We start from the raw sequence: 24,920 nt of genomic DNA, 5'->3' as shown, positions 1-24,920 counted from the left end.
TTTCATTTAGAATGTAATTTTCACTTTATTTTCATTTTTTTCATTTATTTACCATTTCTTCTGTTTCATAAGAGAATTGTTCATTAGTGCTAGTTTTCGTATATACATACAACTGTGAAAACAAGAAAATTTCATTAGTGCTGTAGTTCAAAGAGGCATTATTAATTCTTATCCATTTCATTCTATAAACTTATATAGAAGAACTGGCAAATAATAACAAAATATCAGTCATTGAAGTATGTTTAGTTTGACTGTAAGTCTTGTACTCATTTTTAATGCAACAACATAACAATTTGAAAACTAATAGAAGCATCTACTTCGTTATATATATATATATATAATACTGAGATAACCAATCAGCTTCCCAATTTTCCATTTGAGCCGAAGATGAAAACATGGAGAATGGTAATGTAAGAAATGATATTTAAATAAAATGTAAAGTGATATAAAAAGATAAATAAAAATGTAGATTTTGATCATTTGCTATCAATTTCACAATCATTAGAATTGCCTTTTGTTTTTTTTTTTCATAAACTTTGTAGATAGACGCCAACTTAATTTTAATATTTATATATAAATGTATTATATAATTATATACATTTGAAATACTTATGGATTATAAGTACAATAGATATTGGAAGGTGGTACATTTGCACGCGTACCTCCTCTAACTATTTCTGTAACATTTATCACTTTATAAAGATTTAGAAGTGAATACTTTTGATACTGTATTCCCTAAAGATTTTATATTTGTATATATATATCTTGTGCAATGTGCACATTTATATTTTGGTGCTGCACATAAAACTTCTCATGTTTTTTTTCATTTTTTTTATAATTGATAACCATAGAATTACTACTACCTGTTTATAGTCAATATTTTTTTTTATTGGTTTTAATTGTTTTTGTTTTTTGTTTGTTCAAAACACTTTTAACGTATAAATATCGTTTATTCTAAAAATATAATAGTTTTCAATATAAAATGCAAAAAATCATTCAATCAAAAAATTGTCTTGCACTTATTTAGAATATACTAATCAGGTTTCCAACACATATTTTATACTTTTATGTGCTATGGAAATTTTTTTCAAGTACTTTATATATAATAAAAGTACGTAAAGAATGTTCCATTTATTTAATGAAATTCACATTGAAAACATGTGTGTAATGTGTACATTTTTTTTTGTTTATGTTTTTCATTGAATAGCCAATTGATGATTATCAAGTTGTATAATTAAAGGAATAATCTGGAGAATGTATACTCAACTATATACAAAATAAAATATGTTTTCTATAATAATTGTATATATAAATTAAGGGGGAAAATTAAAATATCAAAATAAAATCATGAAAAACCATGTCAACAGCTAAAAACCAAAATTATATACCTTTTTTTTATATTACTCATATTTTATTGTTTATTATTTTTTTTCAAAAGAGAGTATTGACTGTTTTAAGGCGTATGAAAATACATACATAGTTTCAGACATGTATTTTATTTATTAACAGTACTAGTAATTACTAAAAAACTTGAATAAGTTTTATTATTGATATAAATATAACGGTGCATGTAGAAGATGATATAATTTAACAACAATTCATATGTTGCATTTCTGCACAATCGCAATGGAAATAACATGAACGATTTTAGTATCTTTTATTATAATTTTTAATAGCTTTACTTGCAAACGACATGCAATGAGGATGGGAAAGTTTTCAAGCTTCGAAGAAGCGAAACGATATCAAATGACTAAATTATTTCAACGAGTTTTCTCATTCAGTTTGTGTAAAGAAAGGAAAGATGGATATGGTATTGTTATAATTGCTATTGTTATAAGTGCATATTGTTGTAGGCAAAAGTGAACTTTGATTAACGACATGGTCACACGAATGTAACTTTTGTTTACATGTATCCTGGTAGTTTATAATATGTCTCAATGATCTTATGTAGACAGTCACTTGAAAATATCTAATCCATTTATATAGTTTTGGATTATTTGGACTCATTGGCGGCCTGGTCTGATTATGCTTCAGGTTAAAGTTGCATAATTCGGCAAGTCCTCACACGACCTCCGCGTGGTGGCCGCTGGAAACCGTCTTCGGGCGGGCCAAGAGTGTGTAGGGCCGGGCTGGGAGTAGGCTCATCCAACTGACGAGGATCTGCTTGTCTGCTGGTCATGTGTTAGGGGCAAGTAGATTTGGCGCGGGGATGGACTGAAGCAACAGCCCGGGGATCGTCCTCCCTGCACCGGAGAAGGTGCTAATAGGACCCCAAGCCAAGATGGAACAGCATACGCCGAGGGCTGCGTGGCCAATGGGGAGCTTGGTCTTTAGTATGCGAACTCTGAATACCTTGGGCACCTTCAGTTTCAAATAAGACCCTTACCCTGGTGGCCGGGCCAGCCAGGGTGGACATTCTTCCCGGACTACTCGTGGGACCAAGACATGGACTCAATTAACAAAAAAACTAAAACGACGATCGAAGAGGAGGCGATGATGCCAGGCGCATCATCGGAGGACGAGCTGCTGGCCTCCAGCCAGGAGACAGTGGCCGTCGAGAGCAGTACACTCGGTGCCAGCCGTAGCACCCTTATGCTGAAACCAACCGCAGGGACCTCCCGGAGCGAGGCGTCAGACGGACTAGTGGCTTCCAGCCTAGAACCCACTGCCGTCAAGCTGGGTGTAGCGAGTACCAGACATAGTACTCCTGACCCGAAGCCCTCAGCGTCGGGGGATCCCTCGAAAGCGAAAACCGACAAGAATGTCGGTCGCCGGAAACCGGCTAAGAAGCGAAGGTCCACGGGTATCCTGCTCAAGAGCCAGTACCAGAAGGCCATGGATATTCTCGGCAAGATTGCCAAGAATAAGGAGGCCGGTACTGTCGACGAGCGGGATGAAAAAGACCTCGCTAAATACCAGGCGATTGTTGATGAATACAACAGCAAACGCCGGGCTGACGAGCAGAAGGCGAAGCCCATTGCTCTAAAACGCAACCGATCTCAAGACGAGGTCGAACAAGATAAGAAGCGGAGCAGAGTGGGCAAGAGCGCAGACGCCAAGCAACATACGGAGGAAATTGTACAGCAACCGTCAGCCGGCGGGCCACGTACTGCGAAGCTCTTCAGCGACGTGGCCAGGAGTCACTTACGTGTGGCGCTGGCGGATGGCAATTCTGCTAGCGGCAAACTAACGCTGGAGGTGTGGACCAGTGTTGAGGCTAGGCTGTCGGGCATGGTCTATGAACATCTCGTGGAGACCGGAGGCAAACACCCGGGACTCACTCCCCACTTTGATTCATCTCAGGTGGTCCGTGGGTTTCACGTAATAGCTTGCATGGACCAGTTCCCTAAGGACTTTCTCGGTTCGTGTGTCACTAAGATCAGCGACGCGGGAGGGCGTTAAGCTCAAGATTATCCCTTACGACGAGATTCCCAGGAGACCGGTCGCTCGCATCTGGTTGCCGAAGATCCGCATGGAGAAGGACAAGCTCGTCCATTTCCTGCGCCTTCACAACCCCGGGATTCCCATGGACGACTGGGTTGTTATAAAGGAGGAGGAACCTCAGATAAACAGCCAGCCCGTACTACTCCGCATAAACGAGGAGTGCCTGGAGACACTGAAAAAGGCTGATTATAAAGTGTGGTTCGGAGTCAGGAATGCCAAAGTAACAGTGTTCCGCTCTGCAAAACCGGACGACGACCTTGACCTGTTGGAGGAGATGATCGACGGTCCAACGGGGGCTGACAAACCCCCCACGCAAGCAGATCATGCTGAGGGTAACGCAGATAAATCTGCAGCACTCGAAGTGCGCCTTGGCTAATCTGCTCGTCTTCCTCTTAGAGGAAGACATCGACATCGCATTAATACAGGAGCCCTGGGTCGGAAGCGACCGAACCATCAAAGGGCTCCAAAGCAAATATTTTAATTTATTCCACAGCACAGGAGACGCTGATCAGGCTAAACCTAGAGCATGTATTCTTGCGAGGAAGAGTTTGCACGCTTTCCTGTGCCCGGACCTGAGTTCCAGTGACCAAGTTGTGGTCAGGCTGGAGCAGGTGGGGGCACAGAACGTGTATATTTCCTCGGCGTACATGGCTCACGACCGATCAGCTCCTCCAGAAGAACTACAACATCTGACGAACACCATAACAGCAAAGAAAGCCATAGGCTGATAGGCTGCGACGCGAATGCAAGGCATACGCTTTGTGTGTAACAGGGGCAGTACACCAACCTTTCATTTCCCCTGCTCGGAGAACTGTGACGGTTGGGAGGAGGTCCTTGATATCACCCTAATAACCGGCAACGGGATTCTTAGGGTGGAGGACTGGAGAGTGTCTGACCAGAGATCCTTCTCTGACCACAGTTGGATACTCTTTAGAGACCCCAGGAGGATCGACTGGAGAAAGTTTGGTCAGATAATTAAGAACAAACTCTCCGGTGCGCAAATTGGTGGGATTGGCACGACAGACGAACTGGAGTCAAAGGTCGGAGCTCTGGAGAAGGCTTTTGATACCGCCTTCAAAGTCTCGTGCCCTGCTAAGTACAGCAAAAAGACCCTGCCACCGTGGTGGAACGAAGATCTCTCTAGTCTCAGGAAGCTGATCAGAGAAATCTTCAACATCTGCTACAGGCAAAAATACTTGCAGCTATACAAGGACTGCCTAAAGAAGTACAAGTCGGCCCTCAGGACCGCCAAGAGTAAGATTCTGTCCAAGGAACATAAGAGTCCTTCCTTAAAAAGTCGGAAGGCTCCTGGACGGAATCTTCTAGCGAAACCTTGGAGCTGTTGGTGCAAACGCACTTTCCCTCCAGCGAGGAGGACTGTGAGTCAGAACCTTGCTTGGAGGGTTTGCGGCAACCCCAGCTGTGCGAGACTATCAAATCGGCAATTACCGAAGATAGGATCGGCTGGGCTATAAACAGCTTCTCCGCACATAAATCTCCAGGTCCAGATGGCAAAATGCCAGTCATGCTACCAAAACAGCAGGAAAGGGTTGTGCCGTGGCTTGTTGAGATTTACCGGAGCTGCATCACTTTAGGATACATACCGCAGTCCTGGAAGCGCGCACGGGTGGTTTTCATACCGAAAGCGGGCAAGTGCGGTCATGAGTCCGCGAAGGACTTTCGGCCAATCAGCCTGACCTCTTTCGTGCTGAAGACCCTAGAACGCGTCCTGGACATTCACTTAAGGACGATTATGGAGAGAACGCCCTTCTCTAAGTCCCAGCATGCCTACCTCAAAGGAAAATCCACAGAAACCGCCCTCCACGAGGTGATTGGCACGGTTGAGCGGTCGCTGCAGTACAAGCAGTATACCCTTGCTGCCTTCTTGGATATAGAGGGAGCTTTCAACAACGTCAGTACCAACGCCATCAACGAAGCCTTGACCGGTATTAGATTGGAGGGGTATCTCACGCATTGGATTATATCCATGCTGAGTACCAGGATAATCCAGTCCGATCTGGGAGGCAACCACTTGACCAGAGCTGTGAACAGAGGCACACCCCAGGGTGGTGCTATCTCACCGGTGCTCTGGTTAATAGTAATGGACAAAATTTTACGTACATTGGACAGCAGCGGGGTGAAGGTGGTGGCGTAAGCCGACGACTTGGTGATATTAGTATCAGGGATGTTTCTGTCCATTATGAGCGACATCATGGAAGGAGCATTGCGAAAGGTGTGCCAGTGGGCCGCAAGATGCGGACTCAGCATAAACTCAACCAAAACGCAACTGATGCTATTCACCACCAAGACAAAGATACTTGAATTCCATCTACCACGGCTGAATGAACAAAGATTGGTTCTTTCCTCTAATGTAAAGTATCTGGGTGTAATCCTGGATCCTAAGCTAAATTGGAGGTTGAACATAGAACTGAGGGTTAAGAAGGCCTGTATAGCCTTCTATGCCTGTAAGAGAACCTTTGCCAAGAAATGGGGTCTTCGGCCGAGGATGGTTCTCTGGATGTACACCGCTGTAGGGCGTCCGATCCTGACGTACGGCTCTATTGTATGGTGGCAGGCTTTGAAGAAGAAATACAATAGAACGAAGATTAATAGGATTCAAAGAACCGCGTGTGCAGGTGCTACGGGGGCTCTGCAGTCCTGCCCGGCAGGTGCTCTCAATGTACTCCTGCATCTCCTCCCCTTAGACCTCCACATCAAATATGTTGCAGCGTGCAGTGCCGTCAGACTGTCCGTGAGTCCGGATGCTGGGCAGCGAAGTCCTACGGCCACAGCAACATTCTAGATGAAATACCTCGAGAAATCTGGGCATCCCCCACGGACTATGTCACACGCAAGCTGAACTTCACGAGAAATTTTGCTGTGGACCTTCCAACCAGGGCAAAGTGGAAGACCGGCGGCGTGTTGCAAGACTATGACACGGTATTCTTTACGGACGGATCAAAGATGGCCTATGGAGTCGGCGCGGGGGTTTTCTCGAATACACACGGTGTATCCAAGTCGTATGGTCTCCCAGGTTTCGCCAGTGTATTCCAGGCGGAAGTACTGGCGATATTGGAAGTCTGTCGATGGCTGGAGCGTGATTCGAGCCCCAAGCGTAACATAGCCATTCTGACCGACAGCCAAGCGGCCATCAAGGCCTTGTATTCAACGACGACATCTTCACGTTCAACCATCTGGGCGGCACGCTCAAGATCACTCTCCTCTGGGTTCCCGGGCATAGGAACATAGAGGGGAATGAGCGGGCTGGCGGATTGGCCAGGCAAGGCTCTGCTCTTGACAGTCCCTCGGGGAATACAGTCGGTGTTCCGCTGGCGGCTGTCGGGGGCCGAGTCTACTCGCACTACCTAGCAGCCGCGGGCCTGAGACGGCGAAGGCTTACAAGCTGTGCCAAATCAAGGAGAATTTGGCCCACTTATAACATAGCCCGATTACGAGAGCTCCTGTGCCAGACGCGTGCAAATGCATTCAAGATTACGGCGGTCTGCACGGGGCACTGGCCAATAGGGGACCATGCCGCTAGGCTCGGCTTACCCTACAACTCGCATTGCCGAAGCTGCGGAGAAGGAAGGGAAACTCTCATGCACTTTCTCTGCGATTGCCCAGCTCTGGCTCGAGTCAGGCTGCGGACACTGGGTAAACCATTCTTTGGGGACCTCAGTGAGATTTCTAGCTGCAGGGTCGGAGAGCTGCTTTCCTTCGTGAATGATACGGGCTGGCTCTGAAGATCCGAGCCAGCTGGACTCTGGTTCCCTATTCCTATAACAACAGTCACGGTCTTAGGAGTTTGTGGCATCAAAACAGCACACCAAAGCGCTAATTGGGCTCCTCGGAGCGGCCACTGATACCTACCTACCTACCTTGGACTCATTGGACTGTTTTATATAAACTCCGATGAATTCTCTGATGCCTTTATAAAAAGTGTTAACTCCAACAATTAGAGGGTCCCATACCGAGCAAAATATTCTTCGCAGTAGCTTTTCGAACCACCTAATTGCCCGGTGTTGGAAATAAAAGAAAATAATCACCAGAGCCAATATCATAAATTCGAAGGACAAGCACAGACTGTATAAGAGCTACGTCAACGGTAAGAATATCTACCATCCTCTGATTACCTAACTTTCTGTAGCAGGGGAACCTAGTAGAGCATCACTTTTAAGAAAACACCTATGAGAAAAACTCGAAGTTAGACAATAGTCCAATCGCATTCCAAAATGTAATAATGACCTGTGCAAACACAGACCCCTGGAATAACGTGGACCCGACTGTGTAAGTAGTCTTGCATACCTACAAAGGTCAAGATAGACTTAGCAGAACGGAAATGGGGGCAACATCAGGGTAAACTTTAAACACCGAGGATAGTAGAGTATACAGAAACTGATGCAACAGTGGCGAAAAGAACCCCAAGAAAGTTACTATGAGCGCTATTTACATCCACTATAGAGAAACAATACCTAACATGGGAGGAACTTTATGAGTTCGAAGGCATAACATAGCTGTAAAACGAGTAAAGGTGAGAAGAAGCTTGACTAATGGTCAGGGCCGTGGAGAGAAAATCCAGGCCCGGGGTGAAAAGTGTGCGGGTCTCTCTATTATCCCTTTAGCGTTAGTTATTTCTTTATGTATCTCTATTTAGGATCCGAGGGTAATCACTTTCTTTCCTCCTCCTTCCATCGGGCCTAGGAAATCTACTTGCTGCACATCCAATGCATTCGCTATTCGTCGAATTTCTATCTTCACTTAAGTACAGCTGGTCCTCCAGGTTGGGCGTTGGGTAGGACTGACAACCCTACACGAAAAACAAATTGTTACGAAGCCACAACAGGAGCCTCGGACTGAACTGATAAAACCACAACGAAACCGGCAGGAACACCGATTGGCGCATTTTCTCAAAGAACTACGCTCCCTGTACAGGGATGGAGCTGCCAAGTAGCTAGCGGATACCCTGTCCCTGCAAATTTAGAAATATAAGCCTCATTAACGTTCATGCCCTACAGACGAGACTGCAAAGTCAGAGAAGGATACCTTATATGAGGCAGTTGAAGGGACCCTCGAAGCCTGTTAACAGATTTTAACAGATTTTAACAGTCAAGTAGGGACGGAGCCAGTATTCAGGCGATATGTCGACTACCATAGCTTACATAAGAATACCAATGACAAGGGGCTGCGGATTATTTAGCGAGCAGTATCGCACGAAGTGGTTGTTGGAAGTACCTGGTTTGCCCGGAAAGCGGTCCACAAACATACGTGGGTCTCTCCAGACGGGACCACTTTCAATCAAACTGACCACGTGCTGATTGAACGCCGCCACCTTTCAGCCTTGATGAATGTCAGAACCTATAGGGGGGCCAATAAAGACTCGGATCACTATCTCGTTGGCATGGTGCTCCGGGCTCCAATTACAGCGCCGCCTTCAGTCGTCTCCAACAATTAGGTGAGAGTTATACTGAAGCCGCAATAACCGCAGCTAACAGATATCCTGGAGATGAAGCATCAACAAATGATCTTCACAACCACCTAAAGAGCGTTATCATTGATACCATTCACAAACATACTTGGTCCCAACCGCAAGAAAAGTTGGAATGCCTGGTTCCACGATAAAGGTAAGCTAGCAACGGAACGGAGGACTGCTGCATACCAAGTAATGTTGCATTTTCAAAGAACGCGGATACGCCCAGAAACTTATCACGAACTCCGTCAAGCGGAGAAGCGACTTTACAGATGGAGAAATGGTGCTGGCATGCGTACTCAAAAACTATACATGTCAAGGATCTAGATGAGGCCATATCTAAGGCATAAATATGCACCGCTATTGTGGAGCAGTTCAAGCTACACGACTTGCAGGAGGCATCCATTGTATGCCTTAGAAAGGCGTATGGAGGTGCACAGACGGTAACCACCCCGCTACCAGCAGAAGATGCGCGCAAACTGCTCGATGTTGGGAAGATCCGTATTAGATAGTTTGTAGTTTGCAGTTTGTCGTCTTAGAGAGGAAATCTCGTTGAAGAGATGCGCCAAGGGTCTGTCATACGGACACCTGGTGAAAGCATGCACCAGTGCGGCTGATCAGTCTGACCGATCCAGACGCTGTGAGGAAACCATGATGAAGATCCAAATCAATCTCAATCGGTGTAGGGTCGCTCACGCTGACCACCCTCGAATCAGAGGTCCAAATGACTATAATAAGCGAACCCTGTAGAAACCTTAACAATAATGTGTAGGTGGCAGGTGGGGCGGCTTTGTGGGAATATGGGGACCAAACCGTAAAAGAACGGATAGGCAAAAATAGACGGCCTATACGTCTGCAGTTGCTGTGCTCCTCCAAACCTAACGTTAGCTGAATACGAGGACATGATGGACAGATTGATCTTCGACGCAAAAGGATGGAGAAAAAAAATCAACGACGGTGACTCTCACTGACGGATGCAAGAGGACGTTGTTTCTTGGAGGTTTTTTCGGAGTTACACATCTTATTAGCTAACGATGATCAGGTTAATACTTATCGGAGAAGGGGATGCGGTTCGGTTGTGGATCCCAATTTCCTTCACTAGCTCGCGATATGTCCTGCAACGTCAGTGAACACTACACTCACACACGTCAGGTTGGTCTGCGAAAGCAATTAACGAGTAAATATTCATAGATATGTGGCTGGGCTAGGACACTATACCAGGCACACCCTCGGAGAGAGCCCTCCATGTCACGGAATGTATCGCGCAGCGTGCGACTCATCGATGCCAATACGTTATACTTTCCCCAGTATAAGCCCCAACTGCTGGTGGAATAGTGAATTGTCTGGTCTTCGATTGGTGTACCAAACGGAGCAATGGGTAGGATTAACCAGGAGGTGAAGCAGCACGATTACAAGGAAGTTAAAAGAAACTACAGTAAAGCAAGAGTGACTGTGAATGGTTTGAAATTCTGCGCAGAGATGAATATAAACTCATGGGGAAGCGCCTACAAGGGAGATTCGAAAGTCAGGCGGTTCCGTAAATTACATCTCCTTATCTCCTACTAAAAATTGTTCAGGGTTTGTTTCCTCAGGAGAACATAAGCGGCTACAGTCTGCAGGCTGTAAAATACTCTCAGTGATGACAAAAAAAAAATAGTATTGGAGATTTACGATAGGGTGGAAGTCAAACAGCGCGAGGCCTCAGCGGTCTACCATACAAAGCCCTTAAGCTGACTGTTGAGATGTTTCCCAAGACATGAAAATGACATATCATCTCGTCAAAACCAACCACCAAATACTATGGAGAGATGATAGTTGCCAGGCTGAATTTCAGGCAGCACCTACAACATGTCTGAACTACGGCGTCCATTGTTAGCATGGCCCTAGCAAGGATGATGCTAAATGTTGGGGAACCGCGAGGCGCCCGTATGGAAGGAAAGGAAAAGCCTAGAGGAGACATTGGGATGAATAGTAGCACCAAAAAGTCTAATTGGGAAAATGTTTGTGTGCCAGGAGAACTTTAATGCCGTTAACTAGAGCTATGTCCATCCACGACGTAATACTGCGGTGGTTGCGTGGGGAAGGCGGCAGAAGTTAGAGGTGGTTTTAATAGATAAAAGATCCACACGTGTGTACCAATGTCTTTGGAAGATTTCCACCACAGGAAAACAAAAGACAAACCGACATACAGTAAGGAGATTTTTTTAAATTAGATGATCCCCTTTTTTTCTTTATAGTACATTAGTTTTAAAGTTCATGTCCTTCCTGAAAATCAGGCAGGAATTATAAATGGGAGTGCAAGTACCAGTAAAGGACTGCGAGATTGACCATCTAATTTAATGTGTAGAGTTGCCAAATCTCCCATTAGGCACGTCCCTTCGTGCGGATAAGGGAACGCTGGGCGGAAGTGTCATGGATATGCAGATGCACGCAGCCATGCGTGTACGGGCAAGCTTATTCGCAGGCTGGGTAGGGGGGAATAAAAACGCTCACCAGGGGATAAAACTTGGTTATGGAAAGGATACCCAGAAATGACACCAAACATGGAGGAGAAAAATAGAGGGAAAGTTGCCGGTGATTTTTGCAAGTAGCAAGCGGGTTTCGAGTCTTCGATATCCAATGACCGCAGTGCCGCAGTAGTGGGAAACTTGACTATCAAATATTACAAGCGCAATGAATGAGGTAGAACTGGTTCCATTTACGGACCCGTTCAGAAGAAGCTCGATTCTTCGTAGATGCCTACCTACACAGGGATAAGCCCCCCCCCCCCCCTTCTACTCCTCAGGGGAGAGTTTAGCGGGATAAGGGAAGGAGGACACAATGCCAGATAACAGCAGACATAAGGTCCAGTGACAAATCGGAAGCTCCCTTCATCGCGCTAGGTAATACAATCCTAAAGCTCTGCCAATTTATCAAGGAACGCCGGAATATCCATCGAAGTATAAGAGCGATGATTCGAGGCATTAGGTTGACGTACAGCAAGGCCCAGGATGAAAAAGGAGTGAAGGCACCGGGCGAAAAGTAAGCCAGACAACACAAGTGACACCTACAAAAACGCTCGGGAGAGAAGAAACCGGGGAAGAAGCACCGTGAACGGTTGAACGAGTCAACTGGCCAGCAATCCCTTAAGAGCAGCAAGGACTGTGTAGCAGATACGAATTGCCTACTGTGCAAAGGGAAGGAGGAGGTGGACCATCGGGATATCGCAGGTAGCAGCAGATGCCCGGAAAAAAGGAGAGCCCTTAACACAAGGCACAGATGAAATTGATACAAGTCAACCTCAACCACTGCGAGACGACGCAGCATCTACTCTCGCAAACCATTCGCGAGAAAAATATCGATGTAGCCATAATTAGTGAGCCATATCGAAACCACGGTAGTAGCATTTTGGTCAAAGACCAAACAAGCCAAGCAGCGCTATGGGCTTGTGAAAAACAAGCCACCGAGGAAATAATGTTACATCCGAAGGAGGACTTCATCAGAGCGAAAGTGAAAGACGTCCACATGTACAGCTGCTATGGTACACCCAGCGCTAGACTTGACCAGTGTGAGTAGATACTTGCCGCTCTGGTTTTGGATGCAAGAGGAATTTGGCTGACCATAATAGCAGGCGATTTTAATGCGTAAGTCTTGAATGGGGCAGCCGGACAACTAAGGTGAGGGCACATGTTCTCCTCGACGCATTTACGAAGCTAGATGTGGTACTGACGAATGTTGGTGCCTCGTACATTTTCCGGAGAAGGGGTCTGGGGTCTATAGTGGACTTGACATTCGTATGTGCCGCTTTAGGCAGTAGAGTCGCTTGGCATGTCAATGAGCGCCATACTCACAGTGACCATCAGGCAATCTGCGAAATCAAGGGCGGATCGAGCTCGAAAAAGAGTTCTCGCAGAATTCTGGGTGGTATGCTCGGCTGGACAGCGAAAGCTTTTGAGGGAGACACGTTTTCCACGGCGCTCAAACCCAACATATCCCTAAATAGTACGGCTAGAGAAAAAGCCACCAAAATTACTCGATGGGTGACGGAAGCATAGGACACTACTATGTCCAAAAGGCGATTTCTCAACGAAATCGGAAGTTTGCGGGCCGCATGTTTTCGAGTAAGAAGCCTTTGCCAGTGGCTCAGGGGAAAGCCCGGTGGCAACGGTCGAGAGGAGGTACAAAGGCAACTACGTGGTCGCCTAAAAAAAGCCATTCAGAGGGGCAAACAAACTGCTTGAAACGACTGTGTGACCATGCCGACATAAACATTTGGGGCGAAGCCTACAATGTGGTAAAGAAAAGGCTGCGGAGATCACCCAAGGTGACTTGAAGCGTCTCCTGAAACAAATTGTTACCACTCTGTTTCCTCACCACGAAAATATGGAAAGGCAAATGGTTGTCTAGGTAAAGGAGGGCATAATACCCCCAGTAACTTGGAGGAGCTGCAGGAAATATATGGTAGGATCTGTGACAACAACGCCCCAGGTTCAGATGGCATCCCGAATCGAACTTTTTTTCATTTTGACAGTGAAGACTAGGTCCGACCTTCGAGGCGTGCCTAAAAGAATGAATATTCCTCCTCCTACCCATCATCGAAGCCAGCAATAGTTTGTCGGAGCACCAGTTTGGTTTCCTACGTGCCCATTCTACGATGGACACAATTGGCATGGTAGTAAACCAGGCAAAAGGTGCACTGATTTCTGCCGGCCGCTGTGCCTTGTTGGCGCTGGATGTCAAAAACGCATTCAACTTCGCCAATTGGAATAGAATTAAAGAGGCGTTGGCTGACATAGGTGTCCTGCATATTTAGTGAATTTGGTGGAAAACTACCTCTCAGAGAGAACCCTCTTGTACAGGATGAGAGCCCCAAATATTACATTGTCACAGCCGGGTACCACAGGGATCGGTACTTGGTCCCCGGTTGTGGAATATCATGTATAATAGGGTGCTTGCCCTTCTTATCCCATAGGGGACCCCGATTGTCGGCTTAGCTGATGACCTTGTTGTACGCGACAGAAACAGTAATAGCGGTAAAGTTCTGGCTAGAAAGCGCTGGACTGACCTTGGCGGATGCGAAAACAGAAGCGATCTTAATAACCAACCGCGATCGCAACCAACCGGTGGATATACGATCGTATCAAAGTGGGCTATCAAATACCTGGGGATGATAATTGACACCAAATTGAGCTTTAAGGAACGCCTAGAATATGTATGCCAAAAGGCAGCTAGTGCCACCGCGGCTCTTGCAAAAATGTTCCCGAAAATTGGTGGGCCAAAATATTGTCACTGATTGCAAAGTCGTTCCCTATGAAACCATCGCACCTCAGCATCGGCCGTTGATTGCTGACCTGCGAATTAAGCCACCGATAAAACGGCGTGAGGAACGCACTGGCCCGCCGCGCATTAAATGGTGGCGATTTGGTGAGAAGAAAGATGGAACGGTCTCACTCATACGATTGCCGACCATTACGAATGAGGAAGAATCATGGAACCAAATGAAAGACACGATCCACAAAGCGGCCTCTGCAACCCTCGGGATCACCAAGCCGGGTAAGCGGTACATCAACCAAGATACTTGGCTTTGGAATGATGATGTTGAAATGAAGGTCCGTGAAAAGAAACGACTCTACCACAAATTTCTCGACGATAAAACCCCTGCTAATTGGCAAATTTATAAGAATGCCAACCGGGAAGCCAAGAAAGCGGTCACTGTCACCCGAGCGAACCATTTCAAAAATCTTTACGATAAAGTGGACACTCGGGATGGCGAGAGGGATCTGTATCGACTTGCTAAAAGCCGTGATGAACGCACACAGAATATCGAACACTTCTGTTGTGTTAATGACAAGAACGGTACTTTGCTTACCAACCGTCGAGCCGCAACGGATAGATGGCGAGAATACTTCGAGCAGATTTCAACTGAAGAATTTGCTCATCCTTCACTTCCACAATCAGTGCCGACATTCGGAGCAGTTCCACCAGTCAGCACAACTGAAGTCGAGAAGGCAATAAAACAAATGAAATCGGGGAAAGCAACAGGACCTGACGACATCGCATCTGAGCTCTGGAAAGCGAAGAGCTGGGACCCAACACTGTGGCTCAGTGAATTCTTTAACCGGGTTATTCAGGAAGGAAGGACACCATCTGACTGGCAAGAAAGTACCACTGTTCCAATATGGAAAAAGAAAGGTAGCCCAGCAGAATGTTCAAATTACCGTCCGATCCGGTTACTTTCCCATACCATGAAGATTTTTGAACGCGTTCTTGACAACCGTATTCGCGAAATCGTTGAAATAACCGTCAATCAAGCCGGATTTGTCAAGAACTGCGGAACTACTGACGCAATACACGCTGCGCGGTTACTCATGGAGAAACACCGTGAGAAGCATCGCCCTCTTTACATTGCCTTTCTGGATCTAGAGAAAGCGTTTGACCGTGTACCACACGAACTCATCTGGTATGGTTTACGACAACACTTCGTGCCAGAAGAACTCGTGCGCTGGGTTCAATTGCTCTACCACGATCCGAAAAGTAAAGTTCGAAGTATGGCGGGTGTATCAAAACCGCTTCGTGTCTCTGTTGGAGTTCATCAAGGAAGTGCCCTCTCACCACTTCTCTTTGTCCTTGTTATGGACACCGTCACACGGGATATCCAACGTCCAGCGCCCTACACACTGCTTTATGCAGATGATGTTTTCCTAGCATCTGATAGCAAAAATGATCTCGAGCAACTTGTTCAAAAATGGAATGATCGCCTCATGCAACACGGTCTCAGATTGAATTTAAACAAAACTGAATTTTTGACGACCGATCCCCATGAAGCAGGCACAATCACTGCGTGATTGTGCAGTGATCTGGCCAGAACTGAGCGATTTAAATACCTCGGGTCACCGCTATTAGCCAATGGAGAGCTGCGTTATGAAATTGCTTCACGCATTAACGCAGCCTGGATGAAGTGGCGTTCCACAACTGGTGTCCTTTGTGATCGACGTATCAACGAACGTCTCAAATCTAAAATTTACCGCAATGTCGTCCATCCAGTCGCTCTCTATGGTTCTGAGTGTTGGCCGACCATAAAAGACAATGAACGGCGTCTCGCGGTAATGGAGACGAAGATGCTACGTTGGACTAGTGGCGTCACACGTTTAGATCACATCCGAAATGAGGATATCCGCGATCGTTATGGGGTTGCACCGATCGTGGAAAAGTTGCGAGAGAGGCGTCTTCGATGGTATGGTCACGCAATTCGTGCAAACGAGAATTCACTTGCAAAGATTGGCCTGAACATCGAAGTCGATGGTAAACGACCAAAAGGCAGACCTAAGCAACGGTGGCTTGATACGCTGGATGGGGATTTGAAAGCCTCGAGATTGCACCCAGATCAGGCATTCGATAGAGCCAAATGGCGAAGCCGATCACGACGAGCCGACCCCGCTTGTGAACGGGACAAAGGCTGAAGAAAAAGAAGAAGAAGTGCGTCCCATCCTGCTTTACTCGTCACCGTTGTGGGCACAGGTGCATGCAAACTCTCAGAGACGGATGCAGGTGAACTCGGTTTCCCGGCTGATGACTTTGAGGGTTTGCAATGCTCTTAGAACCATATCAGATGAGGAAGTATTGGTGCTGGAAGGCATGATCCCTGTCGACATTCTGGCGAAAGAAATGAGTGACACGTATGGAGGGGCAAACAGAGTGTAAAAATACGGTTAGAGTCGCATGATCTCTGGCAACGCAGATGGTAAAAATCTACGAAGAGTTGATGAACGCACAGGTTCTCTCTCAACATTAGGGTGGGGCTTGAGCGGAAATATGGGCAGACCAACTACCACATTACCCAGTTCCTCACAGTGGTTGTTACAGGCAGTATCTTAATCGCTTCGTTTGGATGATTCTCGGAATTATGCTAGATCCAGAGCATGTCATGTTTCACTGCCCAAAATTCGCAATAAAGAGATGGAACCTACACCAAGTGTTGGGCAGAGGACGAGAGCCCGGAAAACTTAGTTGCGGAGATGCTGAGGTCCGAGAAGAACTGGCTGACTATGGTTTGCTCCGCAATCGTGGAGAAACAGGAGGAGTTGTTGAAGGAGGATGTGTGCCTAAGGGCAAACCTACTCCGCGAAGTAATACCTAAATCGTGACCCCCGCGGGGCTGGGGCTCGAGAGACCGGGGGTGGTTTTTAGTGGATGCGAATTCCGTTGTAGCTCCGACGTTTGTGCGGCGGATGGAATGGAAAATAGTAACTGCCCTCGCCGGAAGCCTGCATACGATAGGCGTCTATATAGAAGATGCGAAATGAAAAGGCAAATGTAAGGGTTGTATTCATTGTTTTTTTTTTTTGTGATAGTGAAGGTATAGGACGGTCAGATGTCTTTCTAAAGGGAGCAGCCTAGCAATATTTTCCAAATGATACACGAAGAAAAAGGCCAGTCATTTCGCCCACAGGTTTGCTCTTGGAGCACAACAATGCGCCGTGTCACAGCTCACTTTTGATCTGCCAGTTGTTGACTCAAAAACAAGGTTGCTCCTTCTCTACATTCGACTTACTATCCGAATTTAGCACTATGTGATTTCTGGGTCATACCGAAACGTTTCGGCACCATACCCCGCATTGAGAGTGCTACGAGAGACCAGCCAAAAGCCTTTCTTAAGAAACCCTCTAGAAGTAATTCCAATCATGAAAACATGGGATATATGTATGGATCGATAGTCGAAGATGCTGCTTTGAAAAAGATAAAACTTTTTACTTTGTTTTCAAAAAATGGGGGTATCACACTTCGTAAACTACCCATCCTTCCTGATAATGGGAAGTGGAAATTTGAGAATGCCGAGTCCAGACAGGATCCCACTTTCCAATACTGTCTAATTTTTTTCTAGAGTTGATGGCTTAATAGTTAGATGGGAAAAGTTTTTAGTGATTCTTTGTCATGGACCATTTAATTCCACTTAATTCGGAGTTTTAAATGTTTGATGTATTAGGTTGTTGCATATGAAATGGCGGTTTTGGCAATCAAGTAAAGTTAGTTCCGATTTTGGTGTATTAAACCACCACCAGTTGGCGCTGTTGGTGTTGAATATTGAAGTATAAATACTCCTACATTTAATCAAGGAGTCATTTCAGTTTTGACCATTGTTGGGATAATAGGGAATAGAAAAGAAAAAAGGATGAAAAAGAGCCAAGAACGTATACTTTTTCTGTATGAGTTCAAACTCGGTCATAAAGCGGCGGAGGCGACCAAGAACATTAACCGTGCATTTGGAGTTGATACGGTTACTGAACGAACCACACGACGGTAGTTCGAAAAATTCCGGTCAGGCGACGTAAACCTTCAAAATGAGCCACGTGGACATCCAGGAGCATCGATTGACAACCACGAGCTGCGTTTGCTAGTCGAATCCGATACATGTCAGTCTGTGAGGGACATTGCAGAGAAACTGGGCGTACACTATTCGACAGTTTGCCGGCACTTGCAACAACTTGGAAAGGTGAAAAAGCTCGACAAATGGTTTCCGCATGCCCTTACGGAGCAAAACTTGGCGCTTCGAATGGAAATGTGCAGTTCTCTACTGACCCGCAACAGAACCGATACCTTTTTGCACAGAATAGTGACATGTGATGAAAAGTGGATATTACACGACAATCGTCGCCGATCAGCACAATGGCTAGATGCTGATGAGCCACCGAAGCACATGCCGAAACCGAGCCTCCATCCGAGGAAGGTAATGGTGACTGTTTGGTGGTCTACAGCTGGAGTTATCCACTATTCTTTTTTGGCTCCTGGAGAAACGATAAATGCACAGAAATACTGTGCCCAACTCGAGGAATTATAAAAAAAAACGACGAAACAACAGACAAGGAGGAAGAGGTGGGTGCGTTTGGGCGGAGCACAAAAATGCGTCGTTCACCGCAGCGATCAGTGAAAGAGGCAACGAGGGCTGATATATCCGATGAGACACCGTTGCGCCCAAATAAAGTGGAAGCCTCATCAAGTGGCGCGACTGACCGTGCGGAGATGGCAACTCCATTACCTTGCAGTGCCCCTGTTTTGGAAGTAAGCTCAGCGAGAAACGCTAGTCCTGAGCAGATGAATTTGGACACAAATCAAGTGAAAGTGCATTCGACCGTTCTCACTAGAGCCGAAGAGGAAAGGCTCATCAGAAAGTGCGCAGCAGTGGTGAAACGTATGCGGTCGGTAACGTTCCTTCAGAGGAACGTCAGCAAAGGCGTCAAACGGACCGCAGATAGCCCTCTGCAAAGTGAACTGGGGAAAAAGCGGAAAGAGGACGACGTGCCTGAAGGAGACTTTATCGAAGTAGTCTCCAAGGCCCAAAAAAAGAAGGCGAAAAAGGATAAAAAGAAACAACGGACTCCGTCGCCAGAGACACATCTGTCCAAAAACAAGGAGGCTGCCAACCCAAAGCCAGTAGCGGAAAAAACGAGGAAACGAAGAAGGACTATACCGTCGGCTCTGCTCATTAAGCCGACGGAAGGCAAGACATTTGCGGAAGTCCTTAGTGAAATCCGCTACAAGATGAAGCCCGAGGAGCAGAGGTGTCTTCGATACGGAAAACGAGGAGTGGTGGAGTTCTCTCGCGAACTGGGCCCAAAGACGACCAACAAGAGCACGTTCTGCGAAGCGGTCAAGGGGCTATTGGGGGAGAAGGCTCTTGTTTCCAGCCTAGAACCCATGTGCTCTCTAGAAATACGGGATCTTGACTAAAGCGTGAATATCCAGAGGCGACCAATGCCCGGGTAGGTATTACCTCTGTAAATGCTCGAGGCCAAAAGCTCGCCGTGGTGGAAGTCCCCGAGCAATATGCGAGGAAACTCCTTAACAGCGGGAGAATCAAAATCGGATGGGTAATATGCAGGGTACGAATGCGGATAGTTCCCACCAAGTGCTACAGGTGTCTGGACTATGGACACACGTCAGCAGTTTGCAAGGGTCCGGACAGGAGGACAGCATGCCGGAGATGCGGCCAAGCGGGTCATCAAGCGAAAACTTGCAAGGAAAGCGAGAGTTGTGTTCTCAGCAGGGATCGTGGCGCATCTGGCGAAAGCGTCGCACACACTGCGGGCTCGGGACGGTGTCCGATCTTCAGGGCGGAATTGGAGAGGGCTAGGGTGTGAACGCCATGATCCGCATTTTGCAAATTAACATGCACCGGAGTGCAACCGCTCACCAGTTACTAGCACAGTTCGCTGCCGAAGTAAATGCTGATCTAGTGCTGATTAGCGAGCAATACCGAAACAAGGACCCGTCCTCATGGTATCTCGACTTATCGGGCACCGCTGCCATCTGGGTTCGGGACGACGTTCGACTTCGTGTTCTTGCCGAAGGCCGGGGGGACGGATTTGTCTGGATCCGGTGTTTAGGGATAACGTTTTTTAGCGTTTACCTGACGCCGAATGAGTCGAATCCGGACTTTCAGCGCCGGCTTGATGCTCTGGAGGACGCCGTTTCGAGCACGGAGGGACGAATCCTGGTTGGCGGTGATTTTAATGCCAGGGCTCTTGAATGGGGTATGCCTCTATCAGACTCCAGAGGGAAACGGATTCTGGAAATGGCGGCGAGAACCGGGCTCGTAGTTTTAAACACCGGATCCACGCCAACGTCTCGGCGCCCAAGTTGTGAAGGGAGCATTCCTGACATCACTTTTGCGTCGGAATCTCTGGCATCATCGGTGGACGGGTGACGAGTCTTAGAAGACTTCTCGCCAAGTGATCATCAGTACATTGCGTTCGAAGTGTTTGACGCTACTTGCCGGCGAGCACCAACTCGACGTTCCCCCTGCGTGTGGAATGTCGCGAAGGTGAACATCGGAAGGTTCGTCGAAGCTCTTGGAGCAGGTAGGGCCGCGCGGGGGGGTACTCCCGGGGGTGGTGGTGTCGCAGCTGACATCGTCGTAAATTCAGTGATGAATCTGATAACGACGGCGTGTGAGGCTTCCATACCCCGGAGAGGCCCCAGGCGCGACAAGCCTTCGATGTACTGGTGGACGGCGGAAATTGCCGACCTACGGAAGGAGTGTCATAAGCTCCGCCGTATGGCACAACGTTTGTCCGCCAACGAGGAGGCATGTGCCATAAAGGCACAATATAGATCCGCAAAAAGGAGACTCCGTAGCGCTATAAATAAAAGCAAAGCTCGCGGCTGGCAAAATCTTGTTAATGAGGTGAATGATGACCCGTGGGGACTTGGCTATAAGCTTGTCACTCGGAAAATCGGGGCTCTGCGGAAGCCCTGCACATTGAGCACCGACCAGATGGACCGCATTGTGCGGGCATTGTTCCCCAGACACCCTGTACGGGTTGATGTAAATAGCGCGGAAAACGTCGTGGATTGCCCCCTTTTCACAATGGGAGAAGTCGAAGAAGCGGTTCTCACTATGAAAAACAGGAAGGCGCCAGGTCCTGATGGCATCCCGGCGGAAGTTTACAAACTGGTGTTCCGCCAACGGCCAGAATTGCTGCTCGAAGCGTTCAACGCGTGCTTGAAGGAGGGCATTTTTCCTTGTCGCTGGAAAGTGGCCAGACTCGCGTTGATCAGTAAGGGTAAAGGAGACCCGGAGCTCCCGTCTGCATACCGACCGCTGTGTATGCTTGACACGGCCGGAAAAGTGCTCGAGAAGCTCATCAGGGGTAGACTCGCTGAAGCGATCCGTGCTGCCGGGGACTTATCCGCAAGGCAGTTCGGGTTTAGAACAGGGAAATCTACAGTGGATGCTGTTATGGAGGTCGTAGATGCGTTTAATCGAGCCGGGGCATACAGCCGCCGATCTCGACGGATAGTGCTCCTCATAACGCTTGATGTCAGAAATGCCTTCAATTCCGTAAGATGGACAGATATGCTAGGCACACTAGAGAACTCCTTTCACGTGCCAAGCTATCTCTTGCGGATATTGAGGGATTATCTGAAAGACCGCTCCCTGTTCTATGAGACGCTAGAGGGCCAGAGGAGGATGGAAATCACGTCGGGAGTAGCACAGGGATCCATCCTAGGGCCGGACCTCTGGAACGCTTCCTACGATAGTCTGCTGAGACTCGATATGCCCTCATGGGAGCAACACAGTCCGTTCTTCTCTATGCTGCGGAGATATGGGCTGATGCCCTTGACAAGGAGGCGCATCGTAAACGCCTCGCTCAAGTGCAGAGGCGGGAAGCTTTGCGAGTGGCGTCTGCTTATCGCACCGTCTCCGAACCGGCTGTGATAGTGAATGCGGGAGTGATCCCCGTTGCCCTCCTTGGAAAAGAGCGCAAAGCTATCTATCGGTGTAAGGGCGAAAACTTAAGAAAAGTGGTTGTCCGTGAAGAACGTCAACGCACCCTTAACGAGTGGCAACTTTCTTGGCAAAATGAGCCAAGGGGCAGGTGGACTGCGCGGCTCATCGACAAATTAGATCCGTGGTTGAACAGAAAGCACGGTGAGATTGATTACTTCCTTACCCAACTTCTAAGTGGGCATGGAGGTTTTCAGTTTTACCTGCACAGGGTTGGGAAGGCGCGATCTCCTGATTGTGTGTTCTGCAATAGAGTGGCGGATGACGCTGAACACACCTTTTTCTCTTGCGAGAGGTGGAACTGGTTTCGTCAGTAGCTTTATGTAGACACAGGGGAGCTCTCTCCAGACAACATTGTCAGAGAGATGCTAAAGAGCGCTGGCAGCTGGAATCGTATTGCGCATTATGTTCGGGCTCTTCTTACTACGAAGAAGATTGAACTCGACCGGTAGAGGGATCGGACGGTAAGGGGTTCCCTGAACTAACAACTCCCTTCCTCCCCTCCCCACCCGTTGGTGAAAGGAATTCCCTGACTTGAAGGCTCCCAAAGCTGGGAGAGCGGGAGGGCTAGCCCGAAGTAATGTGTCAAACGGTTCCAGGCTAGTTCTCTGATGACAGGGAGGTGTTTAGTTGGTAGTGCGCCAGCGGGAGTCCAACACTCTGTGCGTAAACGCATTCACCTACCCTACTCCCAAAAAAAAAAAAAAAAAAACTCGAGGAAATGCACCAAAAATTCAACGGCCGAGATTGGTCAACAGAGATGGTGTGATACTCCTTCACGACAATGCATGACCTCATGTTTCCAGAACAAGGGTTCAAAAGTTGAACGAATTGCAGTATGAGAGTCTGCTTCATCCACCATATTCACCGGATCTTTCGCCAACCGACTACCACTTTTTTAAGCATTTGAATCATTTTTTGACGGAAAAACAATTTAAGAACGAAGAGGCTGTCAAAATTGCCTTCGCTGAATTTATCAACACCCGACAGTTGGACTTCTACGAAACTGGCATAAATGCTCTTGATTCTCGCTGGCAGAAGTGTTTTGAATCGACTGGCACCTATTTTGATTAAATAAATAAATTTTTGTAAGCTTAACAGTCGTTTCAAAAGCGGCCATTTCATTTGCAACAACCTAATAGTTTTAGAATCGAAAAATATGAGGGTCATGTCGATGATTTCCTTTATATAATTTTCCGCTGCATATGGTTGTTTATTTTCGAAGTTAATTTGAATTTTAATGCATTTATTTATCATATGTTAGCAGAAACAAAAGCAAAAGCTAAATTTAATAAAAAAAAACGAAGAAAATTAAAAAAAAACTAACAAATCATTGCGATGGTCATGCAACAAATAAATTGGAATTGTAGTAATAAAAACCGATTATATTCGGGTTTCATATTTATCTTTTCTATTGAAATCTCACATTTATAAATTCTATTTCATTTCATGGAATCTCCTGAAATACTTTTGATTCTCTAAAGCGTTGCATTGCATTCGATAAGGCAAAACCAGGGTAATTTCTACGTTGTGAAAGCCATTTTAGAATTTCAAATGTATAGGTCGCCCCGTCTCGGAAGCTGATTGTGTAAACTCTAACATATCAGCACTTTGTAGTTTTTGCAATTAAAAAAAAAGGATACAATGTAAATATCGATATAACGCTACACCAACCAGAAGAAGTATAGAATGTTATCTTGTAAACAATAGTACGCTATCGAGAAAGTAACAATGTTAAACGAAAGCCACAACGAACACTATAGCATCGACATCATGAAATGATGAGCAACAGCGACACTAGAATACTCAAAAAGTCCACAAAGTAAACAGCAAACACAAACAATTCAAGGATATCCGGCGTTGCGAATATACAAAGGATAAAGAAAACGGAGAAGAAAAAATGGGAGCTCTAGTTCTGAGGAGCTTTCAGTTCAATGCGCCTTTTAAGCATGTTAAAGGTTTGTTTCATTGTTGACATTTGATACCGTAAAGTGTTGGTCATCTCCTTTTGCAATTGTTGCACCTCCTTCAGGTCCTTCCGCAGGTTCTGATATTCATTTTTCACTTCCGTCATCGATTCGAGCAGTTCCATAACGCACACATCATCGATCTCTTCGCCCGGGTTAGCCAGGCTTTTTTCAACTTCACTCAACTTGGTTTGAACTGTGGTCAGATGGGTACCAGCGCTTGCAACCTATAACCAAATCCTTCCTTTATTCTTCAACCAGACCTGGCTTTGTACTAATCACATTACCGTTTGTTCAAGATGAGTTAAATCCTGCGTTGTCATTATATCACAGGATGTCAGGACCAAAGAGCACAACCGCGCCTACACCCACTGGCAACCACACTTTCCAATCGCACTATGTCCTTACGAAAACGGGCACAGCACTGCTTGCTGGCTTTTCGCTTCGCGATACCGAGGCTAGTTGAAAGATATTCCCTATTACCAGAAGGATTCCTTCAATCTAAAAGGTTTCTGCACTCCATTTCGCACACAAGTAGTTCAAGCCTCCTGGCACATCACGGATCGATAATTTTGTTTTGAATAATTCATCATTGACACAGCCAAGTACTCACGATATCATACACACGTAACAAGGATGTGGGATGGTGACCGCGTTCATGTTGTTCCTGTTTTCCCTGTGTTCATTCACCCCCGGCATTCTATCGAACTGTGGGGATGTAAGGATTGTAGCTCACGCAAGAGTGTATATCAACATCCTTGTTATGTCGCTTTGGGGA

General features: G+C 46.6%; 1 protein-coding gene across 2 annotated transcripts; it reads right to left on the bottom strand.

Annotated features, from left to right (window-relative positions):
* LOC119655059 lies at positions 1–24,920 on the bottom strand. Of its 2 annotated transcripts, XM_038060750.1 has the most exons (3): positions 24,430–24,920; positions 24,161–24,369; positions 1–112 (listed from the first exon to the last, which is right to left on the bottom strand). In XM_038060750.1, the coding sequence occupies exons 1-3, from the start codon at positions 24,463–24,465 to the stop codon at positions 49–51; spliced, it is 309 nt and encodes a 102-aa protein (XP_037916678.1). In that variant the 5' UTR covers positions 24,466–24,920; the 3' UTR covers positions 1–48. The 2 variants fall into 2 exon arrangements, with proteins under 2 accessions (XP_037916678.1, XP_037916677.1); XM_038060749.1 differs by lacking the exon at positions 1–112 and having other exon boundaries at positions 23,374–24,369; positions 24,430–24,909.

Source organism: Hermetia illucens, chromosome 4, assembly GCF_905115235.1.
Source record: "Hermetia illucens chromosome 4, iHerIll2.2.curated.20191125, whole genome shotgun sequence".
Classification (NCBI taxonomy): Eukaryota; Metazoa; Arthropoda; class Insecta; order Diptera; family Stratiomyidae; genus Hermetia; species Hermetia illucens.
This window is presented reverse-complemented; position numbering and strand designations above follow the sequence as displayed.